The sequence below is a fragment of the Hypanus sabinus genome, chromosome 30, assembly GCF_030144855.1.
Source record: "Hypanus sabinus isolate sHypSab1 chromosome 30, sHypSab1.hap1, whole genome shotgun sequence".
In the NCBI taxonomy this organism is placed as follows: domain Eukaryota; kingdom Metazoa; phylum Chordata; class Chondrichthyes; order Myliobatiformes; family Dasyatidae; genus Hypanus; species Hypanus sabinus.
In genome coordinates, this window is record NC_082735.1 from 23,688,535 (window position 1) to 23,702,520 (window position 13,986).

Consider the following 13,986-nt stretch of genomic DNA (forward strand, 5'->3'; position numbering starts at 1 on the left):
ATACACTGTACAAAGACATCGATCTCCATCCACTCCTTATTTGCCCATGAAACAGCAATACCTTTTCAGAAGGTTTTCTGAATAAAAACCCTAAAGGAAGCTTCTGGCTTGGGTTACTTTTGAGAAGGTGTTTAACTCCCTCCGTTCCCTGCTTTGTACACAATGCACTGCCAGGGCAGTAGGTGAATGTTGCTTGAAATGGAAACTTCAAGAAAAGGAAAAAGAATATGTGCTTTTGATGAATGACAGCAATTTCGCTCTTCCATTAAACAAACTGCTTAAAATTCCAATACTGTCATTTCTACCTTAAGAACTCGAGCACTACAAATGCATTATTCCATGAGGTCAGATTGGAGCCCTATATATAAAATTAAACAAATGTACAAGAATGTCAACACTTATGAATTGTTATTCAGCTCCTTGTTATTCAGGTCAGTTATTAATATGCTGCTGGGAGATGAGTTTGATTTAATAAAATGCTTGCATCTTACATCAGAAGAAAGTGATAGCTAACTTGGGGAGTATTTATAGTCCGAACAGAGGGGCGAACATTTATATAAAAACTGACAACTTACCGCTTATATTCTGCGTTTTTCTTTTCTTTTGGAATATCAAAAAGTTGATCAAATGTAATTAAGTAGGTAATATAATCACATTTCTAGAAAACAAATATTTGTTATAGTCATTTCTGATACAACATGATAACAAAATAGTTACTTTTATGCTGATAACACTGCTATTTTATCAGAAAGCATCAGCTGATTGTGAAACAACCTTGGTAAAACAGACTGAACGTCTGGTCATGCTTTACTGAATTCTAAAGAGTACTTTATCTCAGATCCAAAAATACTGCATGTGGTTTATGTGCATTATTGCAATCTTAGTGTAAAATTATTTAGTTTACTTAAGGCAGGTGTTCCTAACCTGGGATCCACAGACCTCTTGGTTAATGGTAGGGGTCCATGACATATAAAAGGTTGGGAACACCTGGCTTAAGACTTGATTCTGTCTCGAGACCTGTGACTAGTGGAGTGACACGGGGGTCAGTGCTGGGACCTCATTAATTATTTATATAAATTATTTGAATTTGAATGCACATGGTATGATTAGCAAGTTTGCTGATTTTTCTAAATTAAGGGGTCTTGTTGATAGTGAATCGGGTTACAATGAATTGCAAAGAGAGCCTGATCAGTTAGGGAGAGAGGCTGAAGAATGGCAAGTAGATTTCAACTTAGATGAGTGTGAGGTGATGTATTCTGGATAGTCAAACTGGGGTAGGACTTACAAAGTGAATGGAGGGGCACTGATGAGTTTTTTGGAACAGAAGTACCTGGGAGTACAAGGGCATTGTCTGCTGAAAATGGCCACACAAGTACACACGGCTGTGAAGAAAGTGTTTAGCATGCTAGCTTTCAACAATTAGGGTATCAAGTTCAGGAGAAAGAAATTATGTTGAGTTACACAATTTGTTGCTGAGGCCGCACTTGGAATATTATGTACAGTTTTAGGCACCCTGTTATAGGAATAACTTTGTCAAGCTGGAGAAATTGCAGAAGAGATTTGAAGATGCTGTCTGGACTAGGAGGACTGAGTTAAGAGAGAGAAGTCGTCCAAACTGAATTGGTTATTTCCTGGAGTGCAGAATGGGGGATGACCTCACAGAAGTTAACAAAATCATGAGAACTATGGATAAGGCGGATGGTCATAGAATTTTCCCCAGGGTTGAGGAGTAGAAAACTAGAGTAACATAAATAAGAGATTTAAAAGAGATCTGAGAATTAACTTCTTTGCAGAGAGGGTAGTGAGCACCTGGAATGAGCTACCAGAGGAAGTGATTAAGGTGGGTGCAGTTGCAACATTTGAATAGATACATGGATGGGAAGGAACTTGGAGGATTATACGACAAACATGGGCAACAGGTGCTATCAGGAAGGATGCAGTGGTCGGCATGGACTAGCTGGGTCAAAGGGCCTGTTTCCGAGCTGTATTACTTCATGACTTTGAATAGCTATCAACCGAGAGTGAATCAAAACTCTAAATAGGGATAGAACCACTTGCCACCAGAGGGAGCAATAATAACATTTCAAGAAGTACTTTGGCCACATATTAACTACTTTCCAAGATGTGATTTAACTTTTTTTATTTGTACACATGACAGAGATATTTCATTATATTCAAAACCCTTCCAGGGACACTAATGACTCTGTATCCAATGATGACGAAGTGTAAATCATTAAATCACAGAATCTTACATTTGTTTCATAAAGGTAATTTATTTAAAGAACATCCAGAAAATAGACAATAGACAATAGGTGCAGAAGTAGACCATTCGGCCCCTCGAGTCTGCACCGCCATTCTGAGATCATGGCTGATCATTCACTATCAATACCCAGTCCCTGCCTTGTCCCCAAATCCCTTGATTCCCCTATCCATCAGATATCTATCTAGGGGCTTACTTTCCAATAAACAAGTCCCCTTGCACATTATCCTTTTGAAACAAAACTAAAACATTGAAATCAATCCACAGATTGGCTCAAGTTATGCTAACATTCTGTTTTACTGGTTTTATTCCTTTAATCCCATGAACTACGCATCATGGGACAGTACAGTAGTGTAGTGGTTAGCACAACGCTTTACAGTGCCAGTGATATAGGTTCAATTCCCGCTGCTGCCTGTAACGAGCTTGTACGTTCTCCCCGTGACCGCGTGGGTTTCCTCCAAGTGCTATGGTTTCCTCCCACATTTCAAAGATGTACTAGTTGGTAGGTTAATTGGTAATTGTAAATTGTCTCATGATTACATTGGGGGATTGTTGCTGGGTGGCATGGCTCAAAGGGCTGGAAGTGTCTATTCTGCACTACATCTCAATAAATAAACAAACTCGCTCTCATCTAAACGTGAAATGTCCAGGCAGCACAAACTTCAATTTTCTTGCTTGTGGGGAAACTTTCAGAACAGTGTCTTTATAAATGATCACCTTTATGGAGAACTATTGGACAAGATCCATCGAGAGATAAACAGAAGCACCAAGATTTTTGACTACTACAGCACCACTAAACTTCCTCATCCTTATGCAACTTACCTCTGAGCCTTTCAGGTTAATATATTTAAGATAGCAGTCATGAAGATCAAGGTAGCGTCCATATCCTTCCTCATCTGTGAACTCAACTAGATCTACAAAAAGAAATTGGATTTAATTTCTATTTGCATTTCAATCACAATCAAGGAAAAGCTTATTATGAAATAATGATGTTAAAACAGTCACTGTTATTTTCACAAAGATTGGTGGTTTATGAAATGAGCTAGCAACGGACGTAGCAGAGGAAGGCAAGATTACAACATTTAAACAACTTCTGGACAATTCATGAATAGGATAAGTTTAGAGCAGGGGTTCTCTACCTGGAGTCCACAGACCTCTCAGTTAATGGTAGGGGTGCACAGCATAAAAAAGGTTGGGAACTTTTGTTTTAAAGGAGTATGGGCCACATGCAGGCAAATGGGCCTTGCTCAGGAAGACATCTTGATCAGCAAGGATGGATTAGTCCAAAGAGCCTATTCCCATGCTATAAAACTATAATACTATGATACCAGAGAGGAATTTAAAAGTAATTTCACAATATTAAAAGGTGAAGGAAAAATTTGTTAAAATATATTATGTGAAAATTATTCCATCATAATTTTACATGTCATAAATAGTCACCATGACATTCACAGCATCCTTACAGTTGCACAAAGTCTATTGGTAAACCACACAATATTTTTAATGGTGTAATCAGCCTATAACTTAATACATAATCTATGCATAGAATTCTTAAAGGGAAGAGGGAGCAGCCAGGAGTCATGATACATATTAGATTCAATGACATAGCTAGAAACAGATGCGATCTTGAACAAATATAGGGAGCTAGGAAAGAAGCTAAAAAGCAGGATCTCAATTGCAGTAATCTCTGGATTGCTGCCTGTGCTACGTGCCAGTGAGAGTAAGAATATGATCTTGCAAGTGAGCATGTAGCTGAAGAATTGGTGCAGGGTTTCAAATTTGAGAATCACTGTGATCTCTTCTGGGGAAGGTACACAAGGGACAGGTTACACCTGAACTCAAGAAAGACCAACGTCCTTGTGGGCAACTTTGCCAAAGATGTCAGGAAGGATTTAAACTAGGTTGGCAGGGGGATTGGAATCAGAGTGATAGGTCAGATGATGGAATAGTTGGTGTAAGGATCAATGAAATGTGAGGAAAGGCAGTGGATAGGGCATAAATGGAATCAGCTGGATGGTGTGTCTATTTTAATGCCAGAAGGAACAACAGTGATGAACCTACAGCACACATGGGTAAGGACATGGAGCTACAATGTTGAGACCATTAGGAGACTTGGCTGTCACAAGGGCTACTGGATGGTCCAGAGTGTAGACGTTTCAAAAGTGATAGGGAGGGAGATAAAAGAGGTGAGGGGTGGCATTGCTTATCAAGGATAGTATCACTGCTGCAGAAAGGATGGACATCATGGAGGGACTGTCTACTGAGTCAGTGTGGATGGAAGAGAAAAACAGGAAGGGAGCAATCACTATACTGGGGGTGTTCTATAGATCCTTCAAAAACAATAGGGCACAGAGGAACAGATCGGGAGGCAGATTTCAGAAAGGTGCAAAAATAACAGGGCTGTTGTCATGAATAACTTCAACTTCCCAAATACTGATTGACACTTCCTTAGTGCAAGAGGTTAAGATGAAGCAGAACTTGTTATGTGTGTACAGGAAGAATTCCTGACACAGTATGTAGGTATGCCAACTAGAAGAGAGCCCGTACTAGATCAGGTATTACGCAGGTGACAAATCTCTCAGTGGGTGAGAATTTTGGAGATGGTGACCACAACTACTTGACCTTGGGATTGGATGTTCTCCGGGAAATACACAATAGAAATATGGACATTATTTAGATTGCCAAGAGAACTGGAATATCTAGTCAAGATGAAGAAAGAAGCACACGTAAGGTTCAAGAAGCAAACACTGGATATGGCTCTTATAAAATAGCTAGGAAAAAGCTAATTTAGGAGAGCTAGAAAGGGACACGAGATCTTCACGTGTAGGATTAGGGAAAACTCAAGGTGTTCTATATGTATGTAAAGAACAGCAGGATGACTAGAGTAGAGGGTAGGACCGACCAGGGATAGTAGAAGAAACATGTGGAGTTGGAGACTGTTGAGATAGGAGAGGTCCTTAATTAAGCTTCAGTATTCATCAGTGAGAGGGACTTTGACACTGATTTCACAATCAGTGTAGAACAGGCTAGTATGCTGTAACATGTTGCAGTTAAGAAAGCAGATGCGTTTGAACTTTTGTAAGACATTAGAACAGATAATCCGCAGTACTGGACAGAATATACCATAGGTTACTACAGGAAATAACGGAAGAGACTGCTGTGCTGTTGACAATGATCCCTGTGTCTTCACTGTCCACTATCTGAAGATTGGATGGTAGCAAATGTTATTTGTTTGAAAATGGGGGTAGGGATAATCCTGGGAATTATTGATTATTGACCAGTGAGTCTTACTTTAGTGGTAGGTAAATTAGTGGAGAAGATTCTCTGATAGGATTTACAAACATTTGGCAACATAAGAACATAAGAGATAGGAGCAGGAGTAGGCCAATCGGCCAATCTGCTCCGCCATTCAACAAGATCATGGCTGATCCAATCTTAACTCTAGTTATCACCGAATCCCACAAGGCAACAGTGCCAACCAACGGCACCATGCCGCCCATTTTATTTTATTATTCATCCTGCCCAAACCCATGTGATCACCCGGGGGAAAAAAAAAACGATTTGCCAATTGAGGAGAAAAAATCTGGAAAGTTCCTCTCCGACCCATCCAGGCTATCGAAAACTGGACCAGGAGATCACATGGCTGATCTAAACCTAGCCTCATGTCCACTTACCTGCTTGCTCACCGTATCCCCTAATGCCACTTTTATCCAGGAAAATGTCTATCTCCGTTTTGAATTTATTGAGTGTAGTAGCTTCCACAGCTCTCTGGGGCAGTAAATTCCACAGCCCCACTACCCTCTGAGTGAAGAAATTTCTCCTCATCCCAGTCCTGGAACGGCATCCCCTTATTTTAAGATTATGCTCCCTAGTCCTAGTTTCACCCATCATTGGGAACATTATCCCCGCATCCACCCAATCAAGCCCCTTCACAATCTTATATGTTTCAATAAGATCGCCTCTCATTCTTCGGAACTCCAATGAGTAGAGTCCCAATCTACTCAACCTCTCATCATACATCAACCCACCTATCCCCGGAATTAACCTAGCGAACCTTCTCTGCACTGCCTCGAGAGCCAGTATGTCCTTTCTTAAATATGGACACCAGAACTGCACGCAGTACTCCAGGTGTGGTCTCACCAATACACGGTACAACTGCAGTAAGACCTCCCTGTTCTTATACTCCATCCCCCTAGCAATAAAAGCCAGCATTCCATTGGCCTGCTTGACCACCTGCTGCACTTGCATACTAACTTTTTGTGTTTCCTGCACCAGGACCCCCAGATCTCTTTGCACAGAAGCACTTTCCTGTTTCTCTCCATTTAGATAATAACTTGCTCTATTATTTTTCCTGCCAAAGTGCAAGACCTCACACTTGTCAATATTATATTTCATCTGCCAAATGTCTGCCCAATCACTCAGCCTATCTATGTCCCCCTGCAGGGTTTCAATGCCCTCCGGACTCATTACACTCCCTCCCATCTTTGTGTCATCAGCAAACTTCGATACGTTGCACTTAGTCCCTTTCTCCAAATCATTAATATAGATTGTAAAGAGTTGGGGTCCCAACACCGACCCCTGCGGAACACCACTAGTCACCAATTGCCAGTCTGAGAATAAACCATTTATCCCAACTCTCTGTTTTCTGTTAGAAAGCCAATCCTCCACCCATGCCAGAATATTATCCCCAATCCCATGATTTTTTACTTTAAGTAATAATCTTTGGTCCTGAAAAACATAGTCTTGTTAGGGATAGTCAGCACAGCTCTGCGAGGGGCAGGTCAAGCCTTCCAAATGGTGGGCATGAACACACTGTTCTCTTCGATAGGCATATGAATGAAAGCTTAATGGAGGGTTTCTGTGGGAGAGAAGGGCTAAGTTGATCTTGGAGTAGGTTAAAAAGCCAGCACAAGATTGTGGGCCTAAAGGTCTTTACTGGCTGTAGTGTTGTATGATCTATGTATTAAGTGGGTTCAGACAAGGCATGGTATACAGAAACTGTGTAGCATTTGGAAGCTGAAGATGTGATGTGTCTACAAATACCATAGATGGAATAATTTTTGCAGAAGAATTCCATGCAATACACTTGTTGCCTTAAGAGCAATAATTAGTTGCAGGCAATATTTAACAAGGACAGTTATTAGATAATAAAGAATACAAGCCACTATACTTGGATAAATGGAAAAAAGATAATGTTTTAATAGCACTTCATGTCATTATCGTTAAAAGTAGTCATGCATTTTAAGGTAATTGAGCAACTGGAGTCAGTAAAGTATACTGAAATTGACTTTCCCATAGGTTTCAGTGTTAACACAATGTTACCCATGATTACATTTAAAAAAACGCAGAAACTCAGAACTACGGCACCTACTCTGTGCTTCTTCACTTGGATTATCTCGTGTCTTCATTAACTCCTCAAACTCTACTGACATTGGAATACTTATCTGTAGCAAAGATAAAAAGTTAAATATAATTTATATTGATTAGTTTCAATCAGAAATATGCAATTATCAACAAATATAAAACCAACTACTAGGCAGACATTAGTCATTCATAAATTGAAGCTCAAATTCCACCATATCTTTAAATTCATTTACACCATTAATTCAAAATTCAAAGTAAACTTATTATGAAAGTGCATATATGAAATAGGATCTAATGCTTTCCTGGTGTACGTGACGAATAAACTCTTCTCAGGCTTATCTGTACATAGCTGGATGCCCAAGAAGAGTTTTTTTGTCAAAGTACGTACATGTTACCATTGACTGCCTTGAGATTCATTTTTTGTAGGCATTCACAGGAAAAATAAATAAATACTATCGGTTCTACAAAAAAGTCATAAACGAAGACTGATAACCAATGTGCAAAAGACAAATTGTACAAATAAAAAAATGCTGAGAGCATGAGTTGTAAAGAGACCTTAACAGTGAGTCACATAATATACATAAATGATCTGGAAGATGGGGTGGTAAATTGGATTAGTAAGTATGCCGATCATACTAAGGTAGGAGGTGTTGTGGATAATGAGGTGGGTTTTCAAAGCTTGCAGGGAGATTTATGCCAGTTAGAAGAATGGGCTGAACGTTGGCAGATGGAGTTTAATGCTGAGAAGTGTGAGGTTCTACATTTTGGCAGGAATAATCCAAATAGAACATACAGGGTAAATGGTAGGGCATTGAGGAATGCAGTGGAACAGAGAGATCTAGGAATAACAGTGCATAGTTCCCTGAAGGTGGAGTCTCATGTAGATAGGGTGGTGAAGAAGGCTTTTGGAACGCTGGCCTTTATAAATCAAAGCATTGAGTACAGAAGTTGGGATGTAATGTTAAAATTGTACAAGGCATTGGTAAGGCCAAATTTGGAATATTGTGTACAGTTCTGGTCACCGAATTATAGGAATGATATCAATAAATTAGAGAGAGTGCAGAGACGATTTACTAGGATGTTACCTGGGTTTCAGCACTTAAGTTACAGAGAAAGGTTGAACAAGTTAGGTCTCTATTCATTGGAGCGTAGAAGGTTGAGGGGGTATTTGATCGAGGTATTTAAAATTTTGAGAGGGATAGATAGAGTTGACGTGAATAGGCTGTTTCCATTGAGAGTAGGGGAGATTCAAACGAGAGGACATGATTTGAGAGTTAGGGGGCAAAAGTTTAAGGAAAACACGAGGGGGTATTTCTTTACTCAGAGAGTGATAGCTGTGTGGAATGAGCTTCCTGTAGAAGTAGTAGAGGCCAGTTCAGTTGTGTCATTTAAGGTAAAATTGGATAGGTATACGGACAGGAAAGGAGTGGAGGGTTATGGGCTGAGTGCGGGTAGGTGGGACTTGGTGAGATTAAGAGTTCGGCACGGATTAGGAGGGCCGAGGTGGCCTGTTTCCGTGCTGTGATTGTTATATGGCTAACATCAGACCCACCAAGTAACTGACACTTCAACCCCTTTGAATGCTTCAGCAAGCTACTCAGATAGCTATCAGCTAGGAATGGGACAAATATTCTGGCTTCACCAGTGATGACCACACAACCACTACAATTGGGAATGAACTTTTTAATAAACTCATTACTTTGAGAGTACGAACCTCATTCGGGTGTTTTCTGTGGAATTCTTTGATCATCTTCAGCCGATTGTAGAATTCTCCAAATTCATTGGGTCCTGAAATAGCATTTAACTCGTCCTTTCTCATACTGCCAGACAAACAAAGCCATTACAAAGTTAAGGACTGTAATATGCACAAAGTGAAGATAAAACAGATAAAGCAGTAAATCCAGTCATCAATACATTGAACAATTTCTGTCAGGGATCCACAAGCTGGGGTCCATGGAAATGATATTGGACTATGTCACAAAAAAAATGTTGGGAAACACTGCTGTAAGATTTTAGTCAGAATACACTATTGAAAATATCTGTTACTCATTCAAACTAAAGAAAATACATTTGTATTATTGAAACAAGATTAAATGTTTTAATTATGATGCAGCTAAACCAAAGGCAGAGTCACATACATCAGTAAAAGTGAATGGCAATAAACGTGAAAACATTTTTTAAAGTGCCATTGGTGGAAAGAAATAATATGCTTATTAATAAATCTGTTTATGCTATTTGGGCAGCAGATGTAATATGTAACTTTTTGCCAGTTTCAAGCAAAAAATTCTGGGAAAAGAACTGGAGCTGTATATACCAAGCACTGAAATACTGGATTTACCATCCGAAGATCTTATTTCAGTAACAGCAAATACCTATCTTTATCTTCATACAAGTCTCTTAAGTTTCCAGCCACTTCCATGTATCTCTGGAAAATAAATACATTTCAAAGCATAACATTTTAATCGTGTTAAAAAAAAAGACAGTAATCTGTATAAGAAAACAGTTACAACTTAAGAAGCAAAAAAAAATTCTTACAATACCATTTTTAAAAAATTCTTAATTCTTGCATAACTCTTAAAAATAAAAGCTAACATTTACTTGTAGTTTTTAAGTTACTGTAATATTCCATATTTGTTTATCATTAACAAGTGAAATACAATGGACTAGATTTTGAGGAAAATTTTTCCACCCACAATTCAGCACACAACTGCCGGCATTTCTCAGCATAATTGCTAGCAAATTTCAGGATTCCTGTGGAAATACAGAGGTCCTGATCCCATGGAGGTCAGCAGTAAAATAGAAACTTGAAAAATATCAGACCTGCATCAGCAGCAATATGGCCACTCACTTAAATGAAGTCAAGGTTGTATCAGTTCACCATTTACAGTCTCTGCCATTCCAGCTACATTTTGTTGGGTAAATTGTTTACGAAACTCCTCCACAAACGTCTTAAAGTTAGCAGCAACCCTCACTCCCACCCTAGCTGTCAATGCTTTTATGTTTTATCATTGAAACATCATGATAAATTGAATAATTAAAAGAAAAAAGTCAATCAAGAATTCAACACTTATAATCATTAAAAGCCAAAAGTTAATTATTATAACTTTTTTCTTTTCCTTTCCCTGCCATAGCTATATAGACTCCAATTAAATGACTAATTATTGAGTGTTTTATGGTACTTGAATTGATTGCCATTTTAATAGATTGTCATGTTTAATATTAATGGGTTATACTGGAATAACAGGAATAAAGACAGCAGGAATAGGCTAAAAGGAGGAAAATCAGGATGCAGGAAACACGACAACATCTGCTCCAAATGAGAACCCTCGCAATAGTTCACTGGATTACACTGATGATTCTTGGTTTGCTTGAGTCAGCAGGACTCATTCCAGTGGAAAAACACATTGAGGAAGGAAAATCGATGATCTTCCGTTTCCGCTCCCTACTGTTGCCTATCATGTGATCCTTGCATATAAGCAATGTTTCCATCTCTACTGAAATGTCATATCCTATTTGAGAGTGGAACTTTATCAATACCTGAGAAAGCCCATTACTGAGAAAGAAATTGGACTAGCAACTATTTTGTCCTGTAAAAGAATACACCAAATCCTTAGATGGTTTACCCTAGAAAAAAGTTTTACACTTTTATAAGAGAGCACTGAGACCATAATTGATTTGAGTTCAGCTGCTACATTCTTCCTATATTGATGTATGATTGCGAGTCATGGACCATCACAAATGCAATGGAAAAAAGAATCAATGGAGCAGAGATGTGGTTCCTCAGAAGAATCCTATGCATATCATATACAGACAAGATAACCAACGAAGAAGTTCTACAGAGAACGTAAACAAAACGTACATTACTTTAAAAAAAAATCAGAAAACAGCAATCAAAATTCTTGGACACATCATGCGAAGAGAGACATTGGAACATTTAGTTACGAATGGAAAGTTGGAAGGAAACAGAGGCAGAGGCAGACAAAGAATTAAAATGATAGATGGATTAACATCATGGTTAGAAACAGGGGAGGCAACGACTACAACTCGGAGGGTCAGGGACCATGATGGTTGGAGAGACAGGATCGCCCATGCCGAACAGCAAGGCACCTGAATGAATGAAAAGAGCACTTTTACAAATCGGAGTCCAAACGATATGTTTTACAAAAATCTAGAGATCTATACAATGGATTGTCAATGTAAGGACTAAACAGCAGCAGTCTTAAAACAACCAGGAAATAAGAAGGGATAGTACTCACATCAAGCACTGCTCTGGCCCGATGATCAGAGTTGATTTGGTCTCGAAGCTAGAAAATAAAATAATTACTTAAATAAAATCAAGCAAATATTGAAAAAGAAGCCCTGGCCCTACTACCTAAGATGCTCAATAACTGGAGAACGATTTCTTGTTCGGTAAATAAATCACTCCATGTTTCCATGTTTCTAAATGACTACGAAACAAACCTGAATTAATCTTTGCACCTATACCCGAGAAGCAACACTTCTACTCGAAAATTTTGAAATTATAGCATCGGAATACTCAAAGCTACTGATGCAGAAAGAGCAACATTTGCAAACATCAAAAAGGGATGCAACAATTAAGTTTCCGACCAGAGCACTGAATGAAGATTTCCAGCAATCGTTTATTGCACTTGATCGTCAGATGATGAGCAATGAAGTCGACTGAATTGATATTATATCACTGGGAAAGAGTATTGAAGCCCTTGGACAGGAAGCAATTGTGCGAGAGGGTCTGTTGCACCTCCAACACTTGCTGGACAGAAATCTGAACGTAGAGGAATCAGCAGGTGATTGAGAATTGAAGCAGGATATTAAGAGGGAACAAGCTTTCACGATGGCGGAAGGTAAGTTGATTTATTTGCCTGTGCAACAATTTAGAGATGTCAGAAAAAGTAACAGCTAAGCAGTTGTGGTGGTCCTATGAAAGAAAGGAAGGGTGAAAGTGCGAGGGGAATCGGAGGGACATAAAGATCATTGTAAACTAAATGTCACGCTTGAGAGGAAAGAAGAAACCGTGGTTTGGGAAGGAACATTAACGTAAGCAAATTGACTAAGACAAGGAAACTAGAGTGTAGAGCAGAATACAAAAAGCGCAGTAAGAAGAATCACTGTCATTGTGGCTCTGTGGTGGGAATAGCCTGAACATTTGTCCTTCAGTTGTCCAGGATTTTACAGCGATGGGATAGGAGTGGAGACCCTACAAGTCGGCGCTCCCTAGGAGGTTGGCAAACTGCCACAAGCTGGGATAGTAAGGGAGGGGGGTGGCATGGGGCGAGGGAGCGGGGGCCCAGGTGCAAGCCTCCTGAACTGGGGTTTCAGGAAGCAAGGGCCGGAGGAAGGAAGCAGAGAGAAATGGCCGAGGGGGTCCTCTCCCTAGTTTCCACAACACCAACAGGATCGCCTTCCTGATCAGGGGCCGGGTATGCCACTCCGTTCATTCAGCGGACTGCCACGACTAAAGAGCCACCTCGGGCCCTGTGAAGGTAGTGCCCAGGGGCGGGACTTCCCTGGATTCCTCACCGTGGATTTCTTCACCATCATCTCCTTCACCATCACATCCATCAGACGTTCCTTCTCCTCATGATAGCGGCGCTGCTGTTCCAGGATGGTCTCCATTGCGACGTCACACAGACTCGCAGCTTCGAGAACGGACCTCAATCAGCAACGGACCCGCTCACCGATTGGACAGCTGAGCGAACGTGACGTTCCCAGCCCGACAGAAGGTGGGCTTGCTTTAACCTTCCGCAGTTGCTCGGGTTGTGTGACTAAGTTCCGTTCCGCTGAAGCTTCCCACGAAGAGAATGTTCTTTATAGTTCCCAACATGGTGAAAATATGGGATAATACTAGGACCATAGGCGACCATAGCTATGTTTCAACTGAAACGGGCCCCGCCCTCCCAGGAGCCCCCGACTGACATGCAAAAATTTAATGCACAGCTCCCAGACTCCACAATATTCTCCTGGTGGTCAGGCGAACAATCAGTGGGCATTCGTTGACTGACATCTGAGAAAATACATTGCTCCAAGAAACTGAGAAACATAGAAAATAGGTGCAGGCGTAGGCTATTCGGCCCTTCGAGCCTGCACCGCCATTCAGTATGATCATGGCTGATCATCCAACTCAGAACCCTGTACCTGCTTTCTCTCCATACCCCTGATCCCTTTAGCCACAAGGGCCATATCTAACTTCCTCTGAAATATAGCCAATGAAGGCTGAGAAGGCTACTTTTCAATGAGAGGAAAATGAAACGCTCCTATCCTACTGGTGCTGAAAAACGGAAAATATTAGATAACAAAACAAAACGTCTAATTAGTCTCCCAAAAGTTACAACAAACACGAGGAA

General features: G+C 40.1%; 1 protein-coding gene across 1 annotated transcript in view; it reads right to left on the reverse strand.

Moving 5' to 3' along the window:
* Positions 1-13,329, reverse strand: part of sf3a3 (splicing factor 3a, subunit 3) — a 30,555-nt gene extending 17,226 nt beyond the window's left edge. Inside the window, exons 1-7 of the mRNA XM_059954419.1 lie at positions 13,163-13,329; positions 11,881-11,928; positions 9,997-10,049; positions 9,339-9,444; positions 7,632-7,704; positions 3,083-3,174; positions 576-658 (exon numbers count right to left, since the gene is read on the reverse strand). Coding sequence (XP_059810402.1) covers positions 576-658; positions 3,083-3,174; positions 7,632-7,704; positions 9,339-9,444; positions 9,997-10,049; positions 11,881-11,928; positions 13,163-13,258 — 551 coding nt within the window. The 5' untranslated portion in view covers positions 13,259-13,329. The remainder of the gene's footprint in view (positions 1-575; positions 659-3,082; positions 3,175-7,631; positions 7,705-9,338; positions 9,445-9,996; positions 10,050-11,880; positions 11,929-13,162) is intronic.
* Between the last annotated feature and the right edge of the window lie 657 nt (positions 13,330-13,986).